The sequence below is a fragment of the Mastacembelus armatus genome, chromosome 11 (assembly GCF_900324485.2).
Source record: "Mastacembelus armatus chromosome 11, fMasArm1.2, whole genome shotgun sequence".
In the NCBI taxonomy this organism is placed as follows: Eukaryota; Metazoa; Chordata; class Actinopteri; order Synbranchiformes; family Mastacembelidae; genus Mastacembelus; species Mastacembelus armatus.
This window is the reverse complement of record NC_046643.1, coordinates 9,821,901-9,847,769: the sequence shown is the minus strand read 5'-3', so window position 1 is coordinate 9,847,769 and position 25,869 is coordinate 9,821,901. Positions and strand designations below refer to the sequence as shown.

Sequence of the window (25,869 nt, the reverse complement as noted above, 5' to 3'; positions counted from 1 at the left end):
CCATAGCCCTTTTTTACTCCCTGCAGTTTGAGTCTCTTTGGAGGACACTGGGACATTGTTCTGCACTGTAAACATGGGCTTAGGCATCTGCACAGACACATAGATAAAGTTCAGACAGTGTACTTCTTACGCACACTACAAATCCTTCGTGGTGCCTTAACCTTCACATACTTTTACCTCTGACTGTAGCTTTACTTCACACACAAAGATGTAATCCCTTTAGAACACATCTGTCTGGCTTTGTTCTCCTTGAGTCTTTTAACACCCTGTTGGTTTTATTTCAGTGGCTGCATCTGTCCGAACATTGCGTGACCTATCTGATACTTTACAGTGTAGACGGGATAACAGAGTGATTGAATCTGCACTGATCTAAATGACGCAGGCCATTATGTAATATTAAAAAGAGGGGGGTGATGGAGATGGCTAGAACAAGATATAGAGGAGGGAGAGTATGTGAGAGGAGAAGATGGACTTTGCTGAAATGATCTTTTTAAATGATTCAGTCTTTATTAATTAATAGTGTATATATATATATATATATAATATATAGGCCTGAAAATACAGACTGAAACAAAGATGCACATCAATGGTAGACAAATGTTATGCACATTTTTTTTTCCTGTACTGTGTCAGGCTGTGTCACTGTCACTGTCCTCTCTTATCCTCTTGGTGTTTGTCTGTGTGTTTTATTCTAGACCTGACAGAGGGCTCTTCTCATTCCCCTAATAAAAGGAAGGGCTACAGAGGAGCTGGGCGAGACGGCATCAGCTCCACAGAGGGAGAGGTTTGTTTTAAAACAGACACAAACCTGCACATTTTTCTTTTGTCCAGTGAAGCTTATCTGGAACAGATTTCCTCTGCAACAACCTCTGTTGAAATATCAACCAGATGTGATGTGGACAGATGTGGTTTCTAATCAAGGAGGCACCATTAATCTTTTAAGTCTATTCTCACATTTAATGTGTCTTTAATTTCACCACAGGGTGTCTAATTAGCATATGTGTGCCCCTGTCCATTCCACTTTATTACTTTAATAGATTAATTGCTGTATGTTGATCTGCGGCTCTAATTGAGTCTGTGGCGCTGTCACAACTTATTGTCTCTCCCAGTGTGATAACAGCCGCAGTCTTTTTCTGGATGAAAGGCTCGTCTGGCTAATGCTGTCACTTAACTCAGCTAAAGCAGGAATGAGTTCAGATTGGATGAACAACTTGAGAACTAGATGAGAATTGGCAGGAACACAGAAAGCAGGCGATGCTTCCAGGGGGAAAAGAGGGCGAGGAATTAGAAATAGTAAAAGTATGTCAAGTGACTTCTCTCAGATTAACCTGCAGTATTGGTCTTTCAGATCAATTTTCTTTTGGTTGCACTTAATTCTTTGCCTTTTTTTTTCCCTCTGACAATTTCTGCGCCATTGTTTTCCACTCTTCTAATTTTTCATCCATTCATTATCCAGCACAGTTCTCCTTCTCTGACTTTCTCCCTCTCAATTATTTCTCTCCACTCACTTTCCTCATCTTCTAGTCTTATCTCACTCTTTCTCCCACCCTTCCATTGGTCTCCCTTTCCCCTTCTGCTGATTTAATCTTTCTTTCTCTTTTTACTTGTTTATGTTTGCTTTCAGGTGTCAGGGGGACATGGCAGTGGTAGTGTGGTCCCAGGCAGTGCAGAAAGCTCCCCCAGACGAACACTTCACACACTGTCCACCACAGGAGCCCTGCAGGACGGTTAGTGCAAATGCTGCCTCATAATGAAGGATGAAACAGTCAGCAAAAACATCTGCAACAATAGCTAGTGATAGAAATTCCCAACTGCACTGTTCCAATTCCACATTTCTCTTACTTTCATTATTATCTTAATATCATCTTTTTGTATTTTTGCTTTTGTGTGAGCCCATCTAAGTAAGAGCTATCTTATTGTGGGGTGTTTGTCAACAAAGGTTGTCAGTCTGCTATGGTGTCGAGCCCCTCTCACAGTCTGGAGGAGCACATACAAGCTCTGGACCCTGGGTAAGACAACAGTGAAACACTATTTCATCTTTTTTAGTGCATCAGTCCTTCCATACACTGTTGTAGTATGGAAAATTTAATGGACGGTCACAACACAACATCACAACAGTAGTCAGTAATACCAGTGATGGCAAAATAAAAACTGGAGGAGGCATATTTACATGCAATGTAGAGTGCATGAATACTTATACTCAATGTAGTTAACAATGTATTAGAAATGATTAAAGTTCATATTTAGCAAAACTCTGAAAAGATTTTGTGTATTTTTTAATATTTCATGCATACCATATCTTACTCAAACTACACTTTGTCATTCAGGTCCTCCCTCAGGAAAACCAAAGTGAAGGACAAAGATCCCAGAGCCTCCCCTGGAAACAGGTAAATAACCTTTACCTCAGAGTTGCAGTGCTGTGTTTCTCTTGCTTGTCTGTTTCCATTTATTGGACGCTGAACTGCAGGACAATGTTCAGCAGCTTTAGATGTTTTTTCTTGTACCTGATCTTGATGACTGTTTCTGAAGGTGTGGCACAGCAATCATCACTACTGACCTGTTTTTCATTTCTACCTCCTTTTCTCTCTTCCTGTGTCCGTCAGCTCCACAGAGCCATCAGCAGATGACAGTTCAGAGAAACACAAGGCTAAGGTACATGACAACTGGTACATTGAGCAAATAATCACACAATACTATATATCAATACCAATAGTGAGGGTGGAAAAATTGCTTTGCCCTGTGTAATGCACTTATAGGTTGAGGCCAAGCAGGCTTTTGGCCAGACTTACACACTGTACTGTGATATAAGATTAATGAAAATGCCACTCACCTTTGACGTGTTGTGTTATTTCTGTTGAACAGACCTCCCTTACATGGCCCTACTTCTTTTCCTATTCACATTACTTGGTATTGTATTGGGTTCATTTGTGTTTTGTTCAATTATGCCTCAATTGTGTATTTGTGTTGCTACTCTAAAAGATAAACAGAGCTTGGAATCAATGGGAATTACAGTGGCACAATCGCAGGAATGCTTAATTGCAAATGACATTATCCTAAATGGCTCTTTTGCAAAGCAATGTTCAATTTTGTGGAAAACTGATTTCCCACTCTAAATCAATTCACAGTGTTCGTAATGAATCTTGACTCAATTAAATGTCATACTGATATAATAAGGTTAAAGTTGTTCACATATGCATTTGTTACAGTGTAGGTACATGCAAGAAAACTGTTTCTAGTTCTGTGTAATATCAGATGTGGTTGCATCAGGATTAAAAAGATTATTTTTGATCCTGCTCCAATCCAGTCCTTTTTCCTCTCCAAGGACATGCTCTCAGCTTAAGAAGAGTGCACATCAGAAGATAAATCAATGCAGAATTTATGCGCATTAATAGTGATGTGGAGCTTTTAAGTAAGGATTCTGCCCAGAAAGCTGAAAGTCTGAAGCTGTAAGACCTCAAACAGTGCTTAAATGCAAATAATTCCTTTAAGAAAGAGTATATAACTGAATGTCAGGCAAAGCTCTAGATTTAACAGTTTAAAATATTATATGAAAGAATACATTTTGGACTGAAATCATGGGTCGTTCTATTATTTGATGGTTTTTAGAGAATAATGTAAATTCCAAGTGGACAAAAGGAAATAAACAGTCCACAGAAAGTATTTCCCCCTTAGTGAAAACATTATGTTTTCATGTTGTCTGATAATCCAAAACGGATTTTCCCACAGAGCAGCATTTGCACTAAGTCCTCTCCTGATACAGTGGTGTCTATTTTTTCAGCTGCACTTTGTCTCTACCTGTCTAAACATAGACCTGGGATCTTAGTGTAATTCCCTTAATGTCCACACGCTCACACACACAAGGACACAGAGAGAGTTTTAGTCCTGGATTGCATCCACTTAACATTATTTCTAACCACTAACCACACTGACACTTTGTGCTGCAATGTAACATCTTCAAAATGAAGGATGTGCACTGCCCTGTCTTCTTGCAGTCTATCATGCAGCTGAAATATGTTACACTGCTGTACTCTCATATACTATATTCAAACATCAGTCATTCTGGTACATGCTCAGAGGAAAATCCCTCATTGATTTGACTCATTCTCCATTCAAGAAGTAGATTTTAATAACACACCCTTGATTAAATTTACAGTATCATCATACTAATGCAACATCATGTCGCCTTTACCCAGTAACACTTCACAGGAAGATCAAGAGAGAAGCACTCCAAATAATCAACTAAATTCAGCCTCAGAACCATTTGGCTCTTACCACGAGTCTTATAAGTGTGTTGTTGATTTCTCAGGGACCCACTCTGAACGATGATCTGAGTGCCAGCAGCAGTAGCTCAGTGGAGATCAGCGGTCTGCTGAGTGAGGCCAAGATGTCGGGAGGCTCACACAGCCTGATGCTCTCTTCAGATGAGGTACACTCAAATATTACAACCGTTTTCTCTTTGACAGGAGGTTCCATATTAGGCCAAGTTATTATAGTTTGTAAGATGAAATGTGATGAGAGTTATGTTGTTGAGCCTCGTCAAAAGTATAAAGTATGAAGCTTAGAAAGTGAATAGTTCAAACAAATACAAGTACTAACACACCTTGTCAGTTCAGTAGTGGACCCACACTTTGTAAAAATTCTGATATTTACACTTCAAAAAAATACATGAAAATGCAAACAAGTAAAACACAAAAGTAAAATTTAGTCCCACAATGTTCTTTTGTATTGTTTATTTTTACAGTATTTTGCTGCTGTCCCCACCACCACCCCCACCGTTTTTATCATTTTCATAGATACATTTGACAGGAAGTAGTTTTTTCTCATATTTTTCTTACAGAGCATAAAAAGCTAAAATCAATGCATCAGTTTAGACTCATTGCGTCCAAATGTTGTTTTATGCTGCTGTAGCAGAAGCAATTTTGTTTCAGTTCTGTTAACAACCTAGTGATCTTCTGTTGTTTTCTGTGCTGCCACATTCAGAGTCTGGATATGATAGATGATGAGGTGAGACAAGAGAACATGTGTTTTACTGCATGTTTGTCTTTCCATGTGTGTTTAGTTTAGGACATGTGTCTGTGTTTCATTCATATACATGTTCCACAGTGAAGAATGATCCTTGTTCCACGTGTCAATGTGTATTGCTGTAGGATGTAGCATACAGAACATAGTTGGGAACATAGTTGGTTCTGCATTTCTATGGTGGTGTCAAGTTTCATTTGAATACTTTCTGTATGTTATACCTGGATACACCTCATCTGTGTCTTTCTGTTACTCCTACATATTCAGATTCTAGACGAGGGACGGTCTGCAAAGCAGTGTCAGTGGCAGAACCGCAGCATTACAGAGTGGACCTCCCAGCAAGTGGCCCGCTGGCTCATGGGTCTCAACTTAGAACACCATATCCTCGAATTCACTGCCAAAAACATAGATGGAGAGCAGCTGCTACAGCTGGATAGTGCTGAGCTCAAGGTACTGAAGGTTAAAATTTGTGTTTTATATGCATATACTCTGTTAACATGTAGATAAATTAGAGCCCACATATATAATAGTATTTTAGCATTGCCCTACATTTTGAACACAAGGCAATTCATTTCATTAAGAAACTGGTACTGTAATTTTAACAGCGCTACCATTTCATAGTTTGTCACTGAGGGCATTTATTTGTCAAAATTATGTCTTTAGATTAAAATAAGAAAATATGGGTATATATTGATAACAGATTTTCTTTATATAGCCTCAAAAATGTATTATCCCTCAGTCTATAATGTAATGTAAATTCTCTAGGTAGACCAAAGGAAGAAGGATGCTATGCATATTTCTTTGTTTCAGGCCCTTGGAGTCACTTCTTCACAGGACCGTAGCCTGATCAAGAAGAAAATCAAAGACCTTAAGGTTGTGATGGAGAAGGCCAAGAGGAACCGTGAGAAGGTGGAGAAACAGCGCGAGAAGCTAAGGAAGAGAGAGCTTGAGAAGCAGCAGAAAGAGGCGCGTAAAGAAAGCGCAGCCAAGTGAAGTGAACTGCTGGATCCACTCTCGCTTTACTGTAGCACCACAGCAAGTAGCATCTCGAGGAACAGAACGTCAGTAGGCCCCACAAACAAACCTTAAAGGATGCCTACAGTGGTGGAGCTCCACCCCCAGTTGTTGGAGACTTAGTGACCTCTTCACCAAGCAAATTAAACCAAAATAGCACTTTGGTAATAGGATATTGTCCCTTCATTTGCCTCATTTTACACCAGTCTGTTTTTAACCATTTCTGAATATACTAATTTCTATTTATTTCGCTGTTTATAGCATGTAAATGGGTTTATTTATTCAAATACATACAGTATGAAGTCTGTGAAAGGTTTCATCCCATATCATCCTTAGAGCCATCTGTGTTGACATCACAGCACCTTTAGACACAGCGACCGTGTACTGTACATATACCGTGATAAATACAGATACAAATATATCTGATGTGCCATTTTGATAGACTTATGTATATCCTGTTCAGATACATAGATAAGTGGAATTTCTCTACTGCTCTGAAGCACACGCAGGGCAGGCCTGTGTGATGGAGTATACTGTACGAGGCAATACTCTTCTCCCACCCCTGGGTGTCCCTATGCTGCTTGCTTTCACTACTGAAGAAGCCAACACTGGAACTTTCCGTATGGAACTGAACTGGGAACCAGGAATCACTGGGAGAAACAAACTGGCTCTGTTTGCAAGAACACTGGAAGTGCAAACACTGTAAATATAACCTCTGCACTGGCTCGCCCAGTGCTCCGTTCACGTACCACATTAAAGCAGATTGATGACAAGAACATACTAAGTGGACTGGTTCTAAAAACTTCAGGTACAGCAGTGATAAAATTTGTAACTTACCCAAACCCATACCATTCAGAACAAAAAAGGATGATGAAATGAAACTTCCTAATGTTGCATTCACTCTGCTTGTAACCTGCTTTTGACCTCTTTTTATATTTTCACAATAACTAATACCCCGCTGCTGCCTTTAGAAATTCTAGAGTAGTAGAATTTTTTCTGATCTCTACCCGCTTCTGTGTGAGTGTCGAAACACCTACAGTAGACTAAAGTGACTCGTCCCATTTCTGATGCTGTCATCTCTCTGATCACAGACATGCAGGGGAAGCAGCAACTGTCATGAACATTAGCCGATACTACTGATGTTATACTGGAAATAGCACCTGCTAAATGCAATATAGTTTTCATTTTCTTACGAAAGTGGTTTCAGTAAGACTTACAAAATTTTGATTTACTTAGATGAAAAAAAACCCCTTTTTAAATTACTTTTTGACATATGTAATTTATGCAGTTCTTGTTTTAGACTTGAAGCTAACCGAGACACGTGTTTTCCTGTGTTACTTCTTTATCATTCCCAAGAATCATTCCGTAGATTTACAGTAAATATAGAGACACCAGATTCACCGTGATAAAAAATGAAGGCAGCTTTGATTATGACTTTCTTTATGTCCTAAGGGCCCTGCCTACTGTTTAGAACAAGAATAGTTGTGGTTACAGATGCAATGCCACAGTAACACAGGTATCACTGATCTGTTAATGTTACTATTTATTATTTCTGCGTTTAATGAAGCAATTGACTCTTGTTTATTGTAACTTATACAAAATAAGATTAACACTTAATAATGAAATATCCAGAATTGTATGATTACCTCCTTTTGCCAAAACATCATTAAAACTATTCAGTAAGAGATTAACATTATGGTTATTTTCAAATTAAGTGAGAAGGGTTTCAACTTTGTTAAAGTGAGAACAAAATACAATACTATCCCATTGTGTTTGTGATTTTCCTTTGTCACCACAATAGTGCTGCTCCAATAAACTGCTCATGATGTGTTCTTATGAAATCTTTCGTAACACTTGAACCCTTCTGTGAATACCCTCCACCCTTTCACATCAGTCCACAGACTGTACTCTTTGGTTCTTTAGTATGTTATAGGAAAAACACTCAGAGCAATATGCTGAAGAAGCCTTGTTTCTATTGTGTCAGCGTGTGTGCACAGTTTGTCAGAGAACTGAACAGGCCAAAGGGTCAGACCTGAGCTAATAGGTGATTTTAGATATTTTCTATGTGCTTGACTTGGCTTGCCTGGCATGATGAAACCAATGAATGGATGAGACCCTGGTGCTCCTTGCAGGCAAAAAAAAAAAAAAAAAAGTACAAATTTTAAGATGTCTGAAAGGGTTTGTCAGTCACGTGTGTAGAGAACAAAAGTTAACAACCTCTAGCTGTGCATTCACTCTTTTAATAAGTTGTACTTATTCTCCTCCTCCTTTTTGTCATTATCTTGCTCCTTTTTTTGCATTCTGAAACTTTTGAGGGGGCAGTTGTCACGCTGAATAAAATGTGCAGTCACTGTCCATAGTTTGCTTTTGTTTTTATTTTTGTGTGCCTTGCTCTACATAGGCTTAAGTACTCATTTTCTAGCCAGACGGAATCTGTATCCACGTGTCCGAAAGTGTGCAATGCACGTCACTGTTTATTAGTGTTTTTTTTTTTATTATTATTATTTCTCCAGTTCAGTCATTTTATGATAGGAGAATAGAAGAAAATATGAGATGATCTTCCTCTCTGAAACCTCTGCTGTACCACTGTCATGCAACCATCTGCACGATGCCTTTCTCTCAGTGGACATCACAGCAAAGTGACAGGCCCTGAGCCAGACACAGTCAGCTGTAGCTCTCCACTCCCTCCCTCTAGGCTTGCTATTTATATTCAGCCTAATTTCACTCCAGGACTATTTTCTCCCTCTGTTGACTCCCCCCGTTACTTGTTGTCTCTTTTCTTGTGGTTAATTTCCAGTCTTTACTCATATGTCTCCCATGGATTGGTTCGCAAAGGCTATTCCAATGTGGGTATGCTTAATTCTTTCATTATTGCCATTTGTGCATTCGTTTTCAGTCTCCTCCATGCTGTGTGGAGAACATTAACATCTGAGCCAGCTGGTTTGGCAGTGAGAGGCCAATCTCTTAGAGAGGCAATGGAGAAGTTGACCCCCAGACAACTTGCTGTTAAGGAGCTGAAGCAACGGTTCCTGAAGGCCCTGCAGGCCAACAATGCTCAGGAGGTCCTGCAGATTCTGCACAGTGGCAAACTAGACATTGACACCGTGCTGGAGGTGGAGGACCCTAGCATGGTTCTAGCCTCATATAAACAAGGTAAGAGAGGAAGTGGGATGAGATACCGTTGTGAGTATTTCTACCACAGAACGATAAGTAGTCCTTAAACCCTTAATTTTATGAGTATCTATAGATAGATACAAGTTTATGGTCCAAAGCATTTGTTAAAAAACATAGTAGAACATTCAGCACTGTGAATATCATAGCAAGGGGATTAGTTCTATAGTTAATCCACTAGGTGGTGGTAAAACAACATGGATCCTAAGCAAAACATTAGTTTCACCGGGTGAGTTATAATCTGGGGCAGCATGGTGGATGAGTGGTTAGCACTGTTGCCTCACAGCAAGAAGGTCCTGGGTTTGCAACCCGGCCTTTCTGTGTGGAGTTTGCATGTTCTCCCTGTGCTTGTGTGGGTTTTCTCCAGGTACTCTGGTTTCCTCCCACAGTCCAAAAACATGTATGTCAGGTTGATCGGTGACTCTAAATTGCCCATAGGAGTGAGTGTGAGTGTGTGAGGTTGTTTGTCTCTATGTGGCCCTGTGATGGACTGGTGACCTGTCCAGGGTGGACCCCTGCCTTTCACCCAAAGAGAGCTGGGATAGGCTCCAGCTGATCCCTGTGACCCTGGTTAGGAATAAGTGGGTATAGATAATGGATGGATGGATGGATGGATTTATAATCTTACTTCTTCAGACGACAATGAAATAAATGTGATATGAAACAATATCTGGGTCCATTGTTTATCTTATCTTCAATATCTTTCAATTCATTATGAGATGTAAATCTACTGCAAATCAGAAATAATATCAGCACTGCTGTCCTTTATTATCAAACTCTTTATTTCTTTCATTTGCTACAGGTTATTGGCTACCAGGCCACAAGCTGGAGAATTCCTGGGCAATGGCTATTCATGTGTGCATGATGTACAATGCTGTGGAAACGGCGCTGGTGCTACTTCAGAAAGGTGCAGCTGTGAACCAGATGCCCAATGGGAAGACACCACTGCATGTGGCCTGTGAGGTCTCAAACAGTGACTGTGTGGCTTTGCTTTTGGCTCACGGGGCAAAGATCAGCAGCCTGTCACTGAGTGGACACACACCACTGCACTACTGCATCACCAGGAAGTCTGTGGACTGCGCCAAGCAGCTCATCCTCAAGGGTCAGGAGGCAAAACATACAGAGACTGTTGAAGCCACTATAATAGGAAAATAATAACTTTATTCCCATGCAGGTGCCAAAGTCAACATGGCCAGCCATAACAGTGATGAGGACACGCCATTACACACAGCAGCCAGATTTGGTGTTCCAGAGTTGGTGGCTCTCTATTTGGTCCATGGAGCATCCGTGGACGCAGTCAACGCTTTCCAGGAGACGCCTCTGATGACTGCAGCCTTCTGGGCTTTTGACATTAAAGAACAAATTTACAGTGAAGATCACCATTTAGTTTGCCGCCTTCTGCTGGACCACAAAGCAGGTGAGGATCTCAACATGGCTTTTTACTCATGACATAGTTGTGTATCTTGCAGGTTTTTGAAGTTTGCCTCCTACAACATTTCCCTCCTGGTCCAGATCCCAACCTCCAAGAAGAAGACCATAAAACAGCTCTTCACAAAGCAGCCTGGAACTGTGATCACATATTGATGCAGATGCTGCTGGAGGCTGGTGCAGATTCTCGAGCCATGGACATCAATGGCTGTGCCCCCATACAGTATGTCCTCAAAGTGACTGATGTCAGGCCTATGGCCATACCTGAGCTCTGCTGTCAGCTGCTTCTCAACTGGAACGCTGCTCGAATCTACCCACCACAGTTCCACAAGGTACAGAGACTGATGTTACTATGTGATATTTTACCCATGAATTGCATTTATGACAAATAGCATCCTGGGTGGTATAATGGTATGTGTTATTGGGTACAGGTGTTACAGTCCTGCCATGATTACCCCAGAGTAATAGAAGTCCTGGTCAACTCTTATGAACATTTAAAGCCCACAAAGAAATGGAGCACTGCCATTCCAGATGACTGCTACAAGGTACTGTAGTAAAATGATCAACTGTACATAAATAGTATGAAATACCACTAGTCTGTTTAAAAAAGCAAAATAGTCCTAAGTGTAAGAAGCGGTATATAGAAAAATAATTCACTTTAAATAAACTGTTCTCTTTTGAAAGACACATATACACAATCAAAACAGGTCGGACTGCAACATGCAAATTTTTAGATTTGTTTAGACATTGGTGATTTGTTTTCAACCCGTAACATGTATGCTTGATGTAAAGTGAAACCACACTATCTCAAAACGCCTGATTCTTTTTGCTTCCTCAGCGACATGAAGACTTCTACAACTCTTTGTTTGCTGTTTGCGCCAACAGTCCTCGCAGCCTGCTTCACCTGACCAGATGTGCCATCAGAGCCAGCCTAGGTGGGTTTTGTCACAGGGGTGTAGAACAGCTGCCTCTGCCATCTCCCATGAAGAAATATTTATTACTGGAACCTGAGGGGATACTGTACTGATGGACATTATTTTTGTTCAGCTTCAGTTAATGGACGAGCTTCAATATGGGACGTTTTTAATACACATGCTATCACCTGATTTTATTTTTAAAAAATACAGTTTAACACTCTAAAGTGAAAATGCAGCTGGTAGGGGATGTCACTAAGTGCTGTACCTTTTATATTTTGGCCCAGAGGCTTTTGACTGGAACATAAAAAAAAAAAATCCCTCTTTGGTGTTGGACAGTACAGGACCCACCTATGGACAAGCTGCCTGTTCTGCAGTGGAGCTCATTTCAGATGACTTACAATCCAGAAGCTTTAACGCACAAATGTTCCATCAGTGCAGTGGTGACCAGCTGGACTCCCTATTACAGTGCAGCTTCATGTTTCAGATCCAAATTTACCTGGCAACCATCCTTCAGGCTCACTCTCACGATACCCCACTGTTTGGAGATCAAACCCTTGACAAAGCACTCTACAACAAGTGCTTGTTTTTCTGATGGACTGCACATACAGCTGCACTCATGGACCAGTATAATTTATTCCTTAGCTGGAAATAGATACAGAACTACACAAACAAAACAAGACCCTTCGCTGATTAATATTTGAATATTATTTCTCTCAATCATCCAAAAACTTAGGTAATTCTATCATTACTTTAAGAATTTAAAGTGTGTACCCTTATTTTATATTAATGCAAGAGAGACAGTATCAATGCTTCCAATATATATATATATATATATACATATTTATGAAAGGCTCAAACAACAGCAAGTGATCCAAATGAAATCTGTGTTGTAGCTCTTTCAGTCTGCAGTAACCACACATCTTCTGTAGAGGGCAATTAATCTGGATGACTCCAGGATCAGACTTGACTCCCTTAAAGGGAAAAGGTTTACTCAACATTAACTACTGCATTGAGTCTGACATTGCAGTGATCTTATTTTTGCCTTCTGTACTGTTGCATCAGAGAATGAGTTTACATAATGCTGTGTTTGTACTGCCACCAGACCAGTGAACTGGAAAACAGAAAAGAACAGGATAGAGAGCAGCATGTGGGCACCCTAATGAAGGGGTGAAACAGAAGGACAGCCTGTTCTCAGCCCCTATTGGCTGCTGGCCACAAAAAAGCAGTGGACTGTGTCTAAGACAGTGACAGGCAAGCAGAGCAAAGTTTCCTAAAACAAGCTGTGGAGGGAAAAGAGAGAGTTGGGAGGACAATGTGGGAGTCAACAGCTTTCAGAGATGTTACAGACAGATGCAACACATGGAGCTGTTTACTTATCACACAAGAAACCATTTATACTATTTTCTGTTTTGATTAAACCTTTAACAATATGCATAAATGCTGCAAGGAAACAAAATAGCAAAGAAATGACGTACTGAGAAGTGACATGATGGTTTTTATTTTCAAAATTCACTTGTTATTTTAGTGGTGAACAACAAACTTCAGTACAGTAACCACTGGCCTTCGAGAGGGATCTTTGCACAGGACAAAAGTGACCAAAACATGTTGATTAGTTCACAAATAATGAAACTGAAATTGATATAACAAGATCAAGATTTTAATGTTAGTCCTTAAAACAATTAGTTAGACAACAACTGAGTGGAAAAGGGCAGTGTATAAAAATTAAGATCATCCCTGTTAGATCAATGCAGCTTAAATATGGCACTGTCTAAGCATCTGTTGTTCCCATGTGCTCAGCACACTAAACTCAGTGTATCAAATACGGCAAACATTAATACTAATGTGAGTACCATGGCTTACAGTACAGTATGTCATACACCGGGAAGTGGTTCTTCAGTACATTTAAAATTTCACACCTCCACCTTAAACCATCAAAAGCAAAAACCTTAAATATAACACGTGCATCATTATAAAACGCTTGTGATGAAATTACATTTAACGTGCAGGGACAAACTGTGTATTTCTCAACACTTTTTTTTCAGAAAACACAGAAAACTTTCTTAAAAAAAAGTTTTTTGGTTTTTTTTTTTTTTTTTTTGGTTTCTACTACGATTAAGGTCAAATCAATTTCAACACGGGAAAATTACTTTGAAGGTCAAGGTTAACTTTTACATTTAACTTTCAGTTATTCACAGTTCAACATATTAACTTCAAATTTGCTGATGTCCTTCCTTTTAACAATCCCGCTTCTCATTTTGCACTTAGAAACTCAACATCAACAAACAAGCCAAAACAGCTGTAATAATTTTTCTCACTGGCAATAACGCTTCCTCAAAATAATATCATCCGTTTCCATTGCTTAATGATGAAACACAAAGTAGGTAGTGTACTGACATTCAGTCTTCTATGATAAGGATTCAGTTTGGTAAAACAGAGCTACTGTAACAATCTAAAAGACAAAGAAATGGCACAAACGTGTACAATGAATACAAATCACTTCAGGCCTTATTGTTTTACACTAAAAATTAAAACAACTTAAAATCATTATTCTTAGTGGTGATGTGTTGACTCAAACAGACTTTGCTCCCTTTGTGTTTATGCTTACCCATGTTCCCATTCTGTTTGAGTTACTGGAGCTGGCATTGGCTGGGTTTTTCTTGGCACTGACACATGATAATGCAACTACAATCACTGAAGACCATTTCCCATTTAGACTCTGAACTGATACATTTTGGGGAAAAAAAAAAAAAGTTAGGACGCCTGAGAGTAATGAGCAAAAATAAAAGGAAATTAATAATGTGCATGTTCCATTGCCATGAGCAGCCTCTAACTGTCATATAATAAAATTAAATGTGTTGAGGTTTTGCTGGGTTAAATTGTATGGATGCTGACTGTGATAGTTCAGCTCAGTTATTTCACTGCATGTATCTGATTCTTGACACCAACAATGAGCAATTTTCACCTTCTAGGTTTCTCTCTTGGATGAGAGGAAAATCCAGATTCCACGTACACAAGTCCAGGTCCAGCAACGTGCTGAAAGCATTTGGAGACTTCATTCCTGCTTACATTACAGGTTTATCCAATTCTTCCTACCTGGACCCTGTTCTTTAGAATATTCTTCTCCTCAAACACTTTTAAAGTGTCCTCAACTTCCTCCCTCAGTGTAACATCAGTGAGTCATCTCGTTACTTGCCCATCTTCTTGGGATCCTTGCTGGGCATGCACCAGTCGTCAGCCTCCATGCTGGCCTGGTAATGCCGCAAGGCTGACTTGTTGAAAACAGGAAGTCTCTCCACTGACTCTGAGGACAAGGCCTGGGCATATAGCACAGAAGGGAACTTTTTAGTCTGGATACTAATGACACAGACTTGTGCATGAATGAGAGTCACGTTCTACTTGTTAGGTCTTGTTTTCTACAAAGTTCCATCTGTTCTTGAGGAAAGCTCTGTATACCGTTTAAGTGAAGACAGCAATGGTCCTAACATAGACCATGTGGTGAGTTATAACTTACAACAAGACATAGATCAGTTGCATCACTGCATCTGTATGTGAACGCTACACCTACTAGGCTTTCCTAGTAGTTTTTTGACATTGTGTGTGTTGAGGCTCTCACCTTCAAGTATATGACAGCAGAGGTGCCGTAGCCCTCCATAGAGTAGAGCTGCAGGTCTCCCTGGAAATACTTGGCATACAGGCGGGAAATGGGCAGGCCATAACCAAAACCAGCCTGTAGGAAGGTAGACATAGAGTTTCTCTTGTGGTTACAGTTTAATCTAGTGAAATGTTGCAGACTGCATTCCACTTTGTAATAAGCTAATTTGCAACCACGCTCCTTTGTATGAGTCCATGTTTAGTGAGAGTTACAGCGAGGATTATTACATTTTAGTTTAACACTTTGACTCCAGTTTAAAAACAGCACAGTGAGATCTAACTGAACTGCATCACAACTTTAAAATACAAAAACAACCTTGTAGGCTTGTAGCTTTCAAGACAGTCGTCAGCACTGATGACTTCCAAATAATTTGGTGCAAGAACGATAAAAATGTAACAACAGGTTTCAGTCTTACCAGAGGGGCGTTACGAGAGTTGTCTGTGTGGACTGGGCTGGGAGCCGTGGAGTACATGTAGCTGAAGAGACGTTCAATCTTCCTCAGAGGGACTCCACCTCCTCTATCAGACATCTAAAAATAAAGGAGAGGTACACTAAGAATCACAAGATTCCTCTTATTGCTCTGCCAGCAGGCTCAGGTCCAGTGAACTCATCTCTTTATTATTTTCCATTTTCAGCAGCGTGATGCTTTCAATATCAAGTCATCCCATTTAGTTTTAGTTATAGTACACACTGAGGTAATAAGATTTACACTTATAGTACATACAGTACACCAGTATTACATTACATGTTGTACACCAGTATTACTGTATGTGTACTTACAGTACACATACAGTGTAGCTGATGGTACAACATGTACTACAACATCTACTACTTTATCAATATTGACTTAGAACACTGGTGTGTCTTTGGTACAAAAGCTGAAGTTTATCTTAACTTTCTGTGCTGTCATTACCTTGATAGTGAGGTCCTCAGTGCCAAGTGAAACTCGCACTTTGATCGGGGGCAGTGTTGGACTTATCTCATGTGTCTCCACTGTAGCTCTCATAGCGTTCTGACAAACATACAAAGTGTATTATATAATGAGTGGGCAGATGCTTGGTGATAATAAAATGTAGGTGATGTTCAGGTTTGTTGGGGGCTGTACCTTGAAGAGCTCAAACAACATATGGTAGAGGTGGGATGGCACATAGACAATATGTAGGGGCTGGCCAGGGGTTTTAGCTGTAAAATAATGAACATCGGTCATAAGTAAAACATTTGCAGGTCAGATGAAAAACTGTTAAAACTGACACTGGGGTTAAGAACAAAAGCAGTGAATGAGCAGCTAGAGGCTCTGAATACATGCCTTACAGGCAACCAGGCGTTTTACATTATTACACGTTACTTTTTCCTAACATCAGTTGAAAATTATTGGTCACTTTTGCCAAATTAAGCAAAGAACAAGGCAAAATAACACCGTTCATCATTTAGATGTATATTATGTAGAGCTTATCTGCCAAGAACATGGTGGCCAAGTATGTACAGTTTATATTTAAAGTGCTGGCACATGTATTGACTCATATACTGCAACAGAAATGATGAATTTATCTACTGAAAAACATATGAAACATAACTATCTACTTCAGTATTGCATTAATGTATATTGATTATTTTCTTCTATAGTTGGTGTGAAATTACAGTTTTGGAAAGCTAAATGTGTAACTGGCCTGTGTCTGTTTGAGTTGTCATTTTATCTGGATAACCTAATAGCACAAACTGAGGAATGTCCAATGCTGATCTGGTTTTTGGCAGGACCAGCTGACAGAAAACAGACACAAACCAACAAAGACTATCCTCAAAGGGCTCAGGTGAATTTCTGAAGTGCATTAGTATAACTATAGTATCCTCCTAAAGGGCTTATCTGCAGTAGAAAATATTCAGGTGAACCAAGAAAGAAACAGTACAGGATAATAATAATATCTGCAAATAGAAACATTATAGCTATTTTGTAAAACTTACCATTGACTTCTGTGATCTCCATATCAGGAGATGTTAGGTAATACTGCTCACACAGCATCTTAGAAGTCTCATAGGCATCTGCAAAGTAATACACAAAAAATACATAAAATACATGACAGCTGTTTTCTTTTCACCATGAGAAATTCTACTCACAAAACAGAGTCTAAAAATATCTGACAATCAATGACCAGGCAGTCATGGACTGACAAACAGTGAGAGGTGGAAAGCAGATAACAGAGCCAATGTATGTGTATGTGTACGTGTATGTGTGTGTGTGTGTGTGTATAGCTATATACAGACATCAGTATTGAAGCTCATTCATTACCTTTTACTACTCCCACAACGTCACAGGTGGGGTCAATGCTGCCAATATGTTTGGGATGGGCTGGGTTCACGCTGCCGTCGAAGATTAATGCTGCAGGGCAGGACAACAAACACTGTGTGTGGCTAAAAATGGCTCGCTGTATAGACAGTCCACAAATGTGTGCATATTTAGTAAAGCATGAGGTAAATATAAAGGAAAGTAAGTTCTTTATAGTGTAAAGTGGAAACAATAGCTGAACAATTAACACCACATTTTTTCATTACATGTTTGTTCTTTTAATAATGTGAGTGCTGCACTGGGTGTTGACAATCTGGCACTTTTCTATGGTTGTTTCTTAAACATGTCTGAGATCACTACTTGGTAATTAATCAGATCTGTGACAGAGGCCCTTCCCTGGCTCTCAAATCCTATCGCCATATTAAGTGGCATTTAATGACATGAGCTGTGAATGATGGCGACTGTGCTGATTAACTCACAGTCAATCACTGAGTGCTATACTGACTGTGCTGGTTCATGAGCATGCGCGTGGAGATGCGGCTCATGTAGAAGCGGTCCAGGAAGTACTGAACGTTCTGGTTGGTGACGGGGTCCACGCCGAAGGCCTCCTTGTACTCCACCACACCCTGAGCCATGGTGGGCACGACGTTGTTGTGTCGGTTACGAATGTTTACCAGAGTCTGTGTAAAGCTGAAAGCAAAGACAGGATTGAAGGATGATTAGTGGGGACAGGTAATCCACCAGGAGAGCTACAAATCTGTATGAACATTGAAGTTATCTGGCTGATTTCTATCCTATTATACTGAAATGGGAATTTAAACTATTATATCATTTTCAAAATGAGTTTTGTGTTGCAACAATAGCCAACTAAGGCAATACCATTATCTTATAGCTAGTGTTAGAAATATGTAATAAGATTGGATCCCTGCAAATTTTTGATGTACTAGTATCAGCTTTAAGGCATCTTGGTCAGTGCATTCCCATATTGTGTTCCTTTCTTTTCCTAGGTCCCATAAATGTATTCTGACAAGACTAAACTTACATCAGACAAACATCGTCCTTCATTGATTATTTTATTCATTGTACCCTGGAGCTAACTGTAATTGGTAATAGCTAAATCTACTGTTTGCAGCACTAGCGTGTCAAGTAGTGGCTGCAAGAGTGCCATTTAAATTAATACTACTTTGAGCAGTAATTCAAAGCAGAAAATCGAGTTCTAACAGATAGTACTTGACAAAAGGTCTACACCCATGTAGCAAATATTGAAATATTTGCTCAATAAACAAGATGGATTACTCTTAACTACTCCGAATTAAAAGGAATTATTGCTGTTACTGAACAGAGTAGAGAGGTTCCTCTCTGTGGTAGCACATGCGGCATTTGGTTGAAGCAATGGCCCATTAACTTATTGGAGGCCTTTGGATCTATACTGCAATTCTTCTTCAACATCTGAGCCTTTAGTGGCTGTACAACAAGGTATGTGGATATGAAAGATGTGAGCTCAGCTGTTTCCATGTGAGTGAGCCAAAGTTTGCACTGAGTTTGAAAGGGAGAGTTAAATAATAACAAGACTGTTGCATGGATGTTGGAGTTGGCTGATTATTGATTGACAACAGTATTACTTACCTTCTAAGAACATCTTTATCGTCCGGCTCTTTTTCCAGAAAGTCTACAAGCTCTAATAAACTCTGTGAATACCTGATAGACACAGAAAGGATTCTTTTAAAAAGAAAATTCAACTCTAGCTCATGTAATTTATATCAGAATGCCAAGAAACCTTTATCTGGTGATTACATTTATTTGTGTTTTGTATACTAGATATCCTTGAACATACTTATCCACTTAAACAACTGTGTAATTAGTCAAAGAACATTTCAAAGCTGCACTTTTAGTTAATTGTATCTTCTTTTTTATCTAAACCAGCTGATGAGGAAGACCCAAGTGCTGAGCTCACTGAGTCACACTCTCTCTTCGCCGTCATTGTAGAAAAACTGTGTGAAAGGTGAATAGCAGTGTGGCTATATTTTCTACCTCACGAGTTTGTCCCTTTAACTGACGTTCAGCCACAGATGTACATCTCGAAATAGACTATTATGCAAGTTTCACAGGCTTGCCAGGAAACACCATCACATCACCCCTGTCCCCTCAGTGACAACAATAACAAGTTGTTGGGCTGTACAGTATTGGGGAAGAGAAAGCATAGAGTAGGAGGTGCATGGCCAAATGCAGACGCTTTGTGGTCCACATGTCTTCACATGACTTGTTTTACTATGATTCTAGTGGTTTTAAAACAAACTGAGTAGTAGTTCAACACTTATTTTTGCCATATACATGTAAAACGGAAAGTAAAGTAAACAAAAGAAGGCGTGAATACAATAGGCCCTATGTGACATTCATATGTGTCCAGGGAGTGTTTCATAGTACGTCATCAGGACAAATGAATATAATTGCAGCTATTCTACTAACAGCTGAAATCCTAGAACAGACTTACTCATCAGTTCTCCTACACATGTACTTGGATGCATCCTCAGTGTTTACAGCCTTTCATTCTTTACACCATGTACATAGTGTAGCTTTTAATGGGAGTATGCACATACTCTTTAGCTCTAACCAGAGAGTTGTGTTACTGGTGTTAAACTAGTGTGTACATAGCAGAATACATTATTTTCAATTCAAAATTTATGGTGCAAAATCAAATAGCATATATACAACAAGTGCAGTATAAGTAGAGGTTTGTTGTGTAAAAATAATATACCAATGTGAAACGGGGGCTATGAGGCTGGCCGGTGCATTGGCCTTATCTAAGACAAACAAAAACCAAAAAGCATGTTCCCAGATAAATGGCATCTAGCCAGGGTGTGCACAGAGGACAGCTGGGCGAGGGAAGTGGAAATCCGATGCATTTTTAAAAAACAGAACAGACTGTCTAATCTCAGATAAAATCCACAGCAGTGTTTTCATCCCATTAGAAAAGCATGTGACAAGCTGAGTTCAGCAAAACTAAAGGAAGCAAATGCATATAAGGATGTGCAGGAAGAGGTGATGGAAAACTAAGATGTAATTACTAGAGAGTTGAGTAGCAACGACTGTGGCACAACATATTCTATAGAAACAGATGCAGTTGAGTCTAGACATCCTACCAGCTGGTGAGGAGCTTTAGGGATGGAGTGCCGAGGAGTTTGTCTGGGAGGAAATCAATTTCTTTCATGATGTTGGCCAGTCTGACAGGAAGCTCCTGCCGCAGGAACACAAAGGAAGTCTTCTCACATGCATTGGCTGAACCTGCAGTCACATAAAGAACAGAGTCCCCCCGAGTCCGTGCATGAAGAGCAAGCTTTTAACTTTGGCTCTATCCAGCCAAAACAAAACAAAATACAACAGTAACATTTTCCAAGCACTACAGGTGAAATGGTGAAAATGTCTGCATGATTACCATGTTTTATGTTTTTTTTTTTGCTGAGTAAGCAGTAGCCTAACATATCTTTTTCTTTCGTTTGCAAGATTTTTTTTAAAGGCTTAAAATTGTTATTTCAGATTGACTGTGTAGTTAGACATGCAGTAAGACGCATCTCTGTTGAGAATGTGTCTTTGTGTTGTGTTCGTGCTGCTGTTGTCTGTGGATGACCTGCATGCTGCACAGTCAGCTGGAAACGCACACAAACACTATTATTTAATGCGAGTTGCGCAACTTCCATGCGAATGTGGGAAAAACATAAAGTGACGTGCGTTTTCCAACACAATCATTGCTGTTCGCAACACTTACCAAAGTCAATGAACTGCTTCATGGACAAAGGAGAAGGTGAAAACTTAGAAAACCTCTCGACCTGTGTCGGTATCCCAGCTACCGAGCCGTTTTTCAGCAGAAACTGAGCGAACCTCATTGTCCCTCTCCTTTAAGACCCCAACAGTCAGTAGCTTATATCCTTCCAGTTTAGCGACTTTTGGCCAAAAGAACTAAAATTCGGCCTTCGTTAAAAGGAGGCTGACATCGAGGTCTCCATCATTGTTCTTCCCGAGCAGTTTACTCGCATCCTCGGAGGCTGCCGTATGACCTCCAACTGCAGAGACCCCGATCTTGGGCTTCCGATTCGCAACTTCCGACTCGTCAGTAAAGGGTAACGTTAAGGGAAACTTAACCTACAACATGGAGCGACCGATTTATTTATTATTTAGGTGCTATTTTATTTACTTAGTGCAAAGCTTATTGTTAGACTTCCAAGGCAAAGCATTGCAGTGTAATGTTAAAGAGTAGTCTAGATTTTGATAAACCAGTAGGATCTCTCTTTTTGCGTTTTCACAAACAGAATACATTTAAAAAAATGTTTTCAAACAGCATTTTTTACTTTAACTGGGACGTGCAACACACGTTAACATTAACTTCTATTTATTATCTATCAATAATATAAATTAGCTTATAAATAAACTACCTTTAAATTACCTTAAGTTACCGTTAAATCTCTCTTAACGTCCCCCTTAAGAGCCGACGGGCTAACTTCGTCACAGAGCGACGTGCGCTGTTATTGGCCAAGGAGAGAAGTGAGGGTGACAGTATCGACCAATGAGCGCCCAGTTTTCTTTGACTGTGGGCGGGTCTAGTTCTGCAGTGTGGGGTCCAAACTGTTTGTAAACACAGTCTTTTACTGTAACGTTAGCATCCCCTACCGAAGAATTACCGAAAATACGGGTTTATTTTATCGTTAGGTATTTTGGACGTTTACCGGGATTTGTCTGGCAACAAACGGATATTTCTGTACCGTGAACCCGTCTTCATTAGAGACACATTGGGACCAGCCGTTGCAACTCAATTAACCACAACGGCCGCCGATTCACGTTTTAGCTAAGAAATGACAAATACTAAAGCTTTTCTCTACGCATTTTACTTGTTCAAAAACAACAGACCACCTCTTACGGTACAGCAACGCATAAGAAAGTATCAACATTAGTTTATTTATTAGTTTTGTTTACTCCAGTGCATTTCTCCAAGTTGGCAGAAGATGGCGGCGTTGTAAAAGTCATGAGAGGATGAGGGTTTATATTAAAGGAGGTGGGATTTCCTCTCCTCCTCAACATCATCCTTCTCCCAGGGATGTATCGGCGTGCGGTGCACCTGTTTTATCTTGTATTTTGGGCATCGACCGCTGAAACGCTCAGTTTTTCCCAGTGTCATCAACCCCACAGGAAAGGGTTTAAACAGCGTGTCCGGTACAGTGTGTTTTAGGTGAAGGATGTGTTGATTTTTCTTCGGGCTGCAGCAGTGAGACAGCATCTTTGCCGGGTGACACATCATTAGTGCGAGTGGACAAGGTATGAGCCAAACAATAATTACAATTTACGGGTATTTCCGATAAAATAGTCCCCTCTTTGTGAGCTGTTCGTTAGAAACAGTCAGTATGACATTTATGTCTAGGCCTTAAAGGCACTGACGTAAGTATAAATGCTAATAAATTTCTGACTTAGGATAGCTAACGTTAGCTACAGACTCTTTTGTGCCCAGTTTATCTGTTACACGAAGATATCATTGATATGTTTATGTATGCGTATTTTTTTCAACGTGCCATATATTTTCTCATATCGTTACTGTTTATATATCAAGTCTTCCTTTTTTAATGTTAAAAGGCATCACGGCCTACAAACCTGTAGATGTTTTCCCATTATATTTGTGCCATATATGTTTGGCAGACCTGGTTAAACCTCATTTATTTGCTCTTTCTGTCCCCATACTCAGCAAATCACTGGTCAGGGTGCAGGCTGCTATAAATAGATAGCCTACCTTTCAACAACACATTGTCAACTAGCCAGATACAAGATCATAACCATAAAGCTGCTACTTTGTTTTCTTTCAAGTTGATTAGTGGCAATAAACAAATGAAGCGTTTGAATCTTTCCCAGGAATCTCTCGTTAAATGGACGTTGTGATACATATTGTCTGTAAGGCATTAAACAGAAAAAGTGGCAGCCTAAATATAGCTGACATAGACTGGACTAGTTCTACAAGAATAGGGGCAAGTATCACGCAGTGTGGAAAGCCTTCTCTGCCCAGTATGGCCTGATATTGACAGATGTTTTGCCAATATTAAGTCCATGTTGGTTGATGCATCAGCAGGGTTATGGATGTAAAACTGCCACACCCATTGGGTTTTCTGAGGCAGTAATTATGCTCTCTGGATAAACTGATACCGCTTTATACTATATCATGTTAAAATGAAACCACAGCATATTGTGTCTGTGTTGTATGTAGCTCATTCCTGTTTGATCCTCTTACTTGAAGCCCCGCAGACACCATGTCAGACAAAAGTGACCTAAAAGCAGAGCTTGAGCGCAAGAAGCAGCGCCTCGCCCAAATCAGGGAAGAGAAAAAGAGAAAGGAGGAGGAGAGGAAGAAGAAAGAGGTAAGAAAAAAAGTGAGTAAATTCACAGAAATGGCACTCATACAGTATTGCACTCTAGTGTGTATTGTTTGTGTGTTCAATTGCTTTTTGTCAGGCCGTGACACATAAAAGGCTGAGGTTGTGTGTGTCCATGCGTGCGTACAAACATCTTTGTGTGTGCAGAAGGTTGGTGTTGGAATTTTTGATCAATATGTGCATGCATGTGCATGTTTTTACTTGTTCTTTAACTCATGATGGGTGAGCTCTAAACATTTTCTTTAGCTTATAGGTAAAGTGACATTCCTTTATGTGTCCTGTGCAGACAGAGAGTCAGCAGAAGACAGAGGTGACCCCAGAGGATTCAGATTTGGATCGTAAACGCAGGGAGACTGAGGCCTTGCTACAGAGTATTGGCATCTCACCGGAGCCTCCTCTTGGTACATAATATTCATACTCCAAAAATAGCAAAAATCATTCTCTTGTAGTTGTGACACATGTTTTTTTTGCCATTACAAAACCTACAGTACAGTAAAACATATGCACATGGTTCTAAAATTACACCAAATGTCATTAATTACTGGCAAATAACTGCTGCAAAATCCTCTAATGGTAAAACTTTACTCATACAGCAGACCTAAAATGTGTAGTATGCTGCTCAAAAATGAATTTATTTTTACTTGTGCACAAATCACTTCCAGCGAGCTTTTGGAAGCAGTGTTCTCTAGTGGTCTGAAATTGTAACAACACTCTCAACACCTCACATTTGGATCACTCTGACTTCTATGCCTATTAGCTTAAATTATGCTTAGTATGATAAATATGAGATACAGATTCAAAAATGCTTTTGATGTCCTCCTTTTCCTTTTTAACATTTATTTTATTTGTTCATCACTCATTTGAACTTTTTTTTTTTTTTTTTTGCTTTTCATCCCAATTTTTTTGAGCAGCTTTTAATGGTAGGTTCGTGCTATTTTCATTTTTTTAGTCCCGACCCCTGTTTCCCCCTCCAAATCAGTGAGCACGCCGAGTGAGACAGGGAGCCAGGACTCGGCTGATGGAGGAGCAGCAGGCAGGTAGGCAAAGATGCAACGTTCAGGCTCAGACGTGTTTTATTCAACTCTCTTTTGGTGACTCTTTATGGTTATGAAATTTTGAAACTGAGAAGCTGACAAAAAATAAATGCTAGATGCCCAGGTGAACAAGATGAGAAGCATGAGATGATACTAGATTTGGCACTAAAAGGTTTTATTTATTTTCACATACTCGGCGTGCACTTTGAGAGGTAACCAACTGCGTGTAGAGCCACGCAGTCTTTAATTTCAAAGCTAAATGTGGCCTAGAGATTTTGGCTATGAATATTTTAGCCACATTTTCCTGTTTGACATATATTCTGTCTCCTTTCTTGTCAATTGCACAACAGGTTTAGGTAAGAATGCGTGTCTCTGTTGGTGGTACCTTGTTAGGTTTAATTGTGCTATCTGTCATTTGTGTTGACATCTGGTGTTTTGATGACCGCTGTGCTGTTTGTTGCATTTGAGCCAGTCCAAAGAAATTAAGTTTGGTGTAAATTTTGTCTGTAGTTTGTTTTTTTTTTTTTTTTTTTTTTGTTTTAGTTTTTTTTTTTTGTTTTGTTTTGCAAAGTAGGTGAAAAAATATAATGTATTCAAGTAAGCAGCGCATTGGTAAACATTCAGAAAGCAGCCTTAGTGAGCCAGTTATTGGCAGATGTTTGAAATATGGAGCCTAATGAGCATTAATGATGCATTTGCAGCAAAGTTAAGCAGCAGATTCATGCCCAGCTGACAACATGTAAGCTTTTACACTTTTGTCATTGTTGTGTAGAGTGCATCCACAGTGCGTAATAGGTAATGTCACACTTATACCACTGAGGCCTTTATTTATGTGCTCATGCATTCATAAGACACCAGAGAACTATTTACCTTTAAAGTCAGAACAAAGCTACTCTGGTGAGTTAAATCTGCAGTTGGAAAGAGAGTGGTCATCAAACACTTAACATTT

The 25,869-nt window shown here is 39.7% G+C and overlaps 4 protein-coding genes across 15 annotated transcripts in view; 3 read left to right on the top strand and 1 right to left on the bottom strand.

The window, feature by feature from the left end:
- ppp1r9a (protein phosphatase 1, regulatory subunit 9A) overlaps positions 1 to 8,157 on the top strand; it is a 44,004-nt gene extending 35,847 nt beyond the window's left edge. For 2 of the 5 annotated variants that reach the window (XM_026300081.2, XM_026300082.1), the window contains exons 12-21: positions 696 to 784; positions 1,625 to 1,727; positions 1,940 to 2,009; positions 2,328 to 2,387; positions 2,604 to 2,652; positions 2,863 to 2,907; positions 4,307 to 4,426; positions 4,981 to 5,004; positions 5,287 to 5,469; positions 5,830 to 8,157. In XM_026300081.2, the coding sequence (XP_026155866.1) occupies positions 696 to 784; positions 1,625 to 1,727; positions 1,940 to 2,009; positions 2,328 to 2,387; positions 2,604 to 2,652; positions 2,863 to 2,907; positions 4,307 to 4,426; positions 4,981 to 5,004; positions 5,287 to 5,469; positions 5,830 to 6,012 (926 nt within the window). In that variant the 3' untranslated portion in view covers positions 6,013 to 8,157. The remainder of the gene's footprint in view (positions 1 to 695; positions 785 to 1,624; positions 1,728 to 1,939; positions 2,010 to 2,327; positions 2,388 to 2,603; positions 2,653 to 2,862; positions 2,908 to 4,306; positions 4,427 to 4,980; positions 5,005 to 5,286; positions 5,470 to 5,829) is intronic. The other 3 variants (XM_026300085.2, XM_026300083.2, XM_026300086.2) reach the window with 3 other exon arrangements.
- A 484-nt stretch (positions 8,158 to 8,641) lies between these two features.
- On the top strand, positions 8,642 to 13,056 carry asb4 (ankyrin repeat and SOCS box containing 4). The gene is given in 7 exon segments (XM_026299646.2): positions 8,642 to 8,664; positions 8,666 to 9,186; positions 10,007 to 10,306; positions 10,379 to 10,621; positions 10,717 to 10,964; positions 11,064 to 11,177; positions 11,471 to 13,056. Coding segments are annotated over 7 exon segments (1,638 nt in total). The 3' UTR covers positions 11,660 to 13,056.
- Positions 13,057 to 13,190: 134 nt separating this feature from the next.
- pdk4 (pyruvate dehydrogenase kinase, isozyme 4) lies at positions 13,191 to 21,553 on the bottom strand. 2 transcript variants are annotated; one of them, XM_026299647.2, is made up of 11 exons: positions 21,246 to 21,544; positions 20,623 to 20,764; positions 19,109 to 19,180; positions 17,988 to 18,172; positions 17,486 to 17,575; positions 17,161 to 17,238; positions 16,307 to 16,383; positions 16,115 to 16,213; positions 15,617 to 15,730; positions 15,163 to 15,276; positions 13,191 to 14,863 (listed from the first exon to the last, which is right to left on the bottom strand). In XM_026299647.2, exons 1-11 carry the CDS (start codon positions 21,361 to 21,363, stop codon positions 14,735 to 14,737), a joined length of 1,218 nt encoding a protein of 405 aa, XP_026155432.1. In that variant the 5' UTR covers positions 21,364 to 21,544; the 3' UTR covers positions 13,191 to 14,734. The 2 variants fall into 2 exon arrangements, 1 of the variants encoding a protein (XP_026155432.1); XR_003295225.2 differs by lacking the exons at positions 13,191 to 14,863; positions 15,163 to 15,276; positions 15,617 to 15,730; positions 16,115 to 16,213; positions 16,307 to 16,383 and having other exon boundaries at positions 17,221 to 17,238; positions 17,962 to 18,172; positions 21,246 to 21,553.
- dync1i1a (dynein cytoplasmic 1 intermediate chain 1a) overlaps positions 18,665 to 25,869 on the top strand; it is a 51,265-nt gene continuing 44,060 nt past the window's right edge. For 2 of the 7 annotated variants that reach the window (XM_026299642.1, XM_026299639.1), the window contains exons 1-4: positions 21,465 to 21,597; positions 23,751 to 23,883; positions 24,173 to 24,287; positions 24,836 to 24,923. In XM_026299642.1, coding sequence (XP_026155427.1) covers positions 21,530 to 21,597; positions 23,751 to 23,883; positions 24,173 to 24,287; positions 24,836 to 24,923 — 404 coding nt within the window. In that variant the 5' untranslated portion in view covers positions 21,465 to 21,529. Of the gene's footprint in view, positions 18,959 to 21,464; positions 21,598 to 21,860; positions 22,787 to 23,750; positions 23,884 to 24,172; positions 24,288 to 24,835; positions 24,924 to 25,270; positions 25,277 to 25,869 lie in introns of those variants that run through there. The other 5 variants (XM_026299641.1, XM_026299644.1, XM_026299640.1 and 2 more) reach the window with 5 other exon arrangements.

What these genes read in the sequence shown, in the direction of transcription:
- pdk4 (XM_026299647.2), bottom strand. Translation starts at nt 21,363, where the DNA reads ATGAGGTTCGCTCAGTTTCTGCTGAAAAACGGCTCGGTAGCTGGGATA. An exon ending in CATGCTCATGAACCAGCACA is followed by an intron (nt 17,576 to 17,987) that starts GTCAGTATAGCA and finishes CCTGCCCTGCAG; the next exon opens with CATTAATCTTCGACGGCAGC. An exon ending in GGAGATCACAGAAGTCAATG is followed by an intron (nt 16,384 to 17,160) that starts GTAAGTTTTACA and finishes ATTATTTTACAG; the next exon opens with CTAAAACCCCTGGCCAGCCC.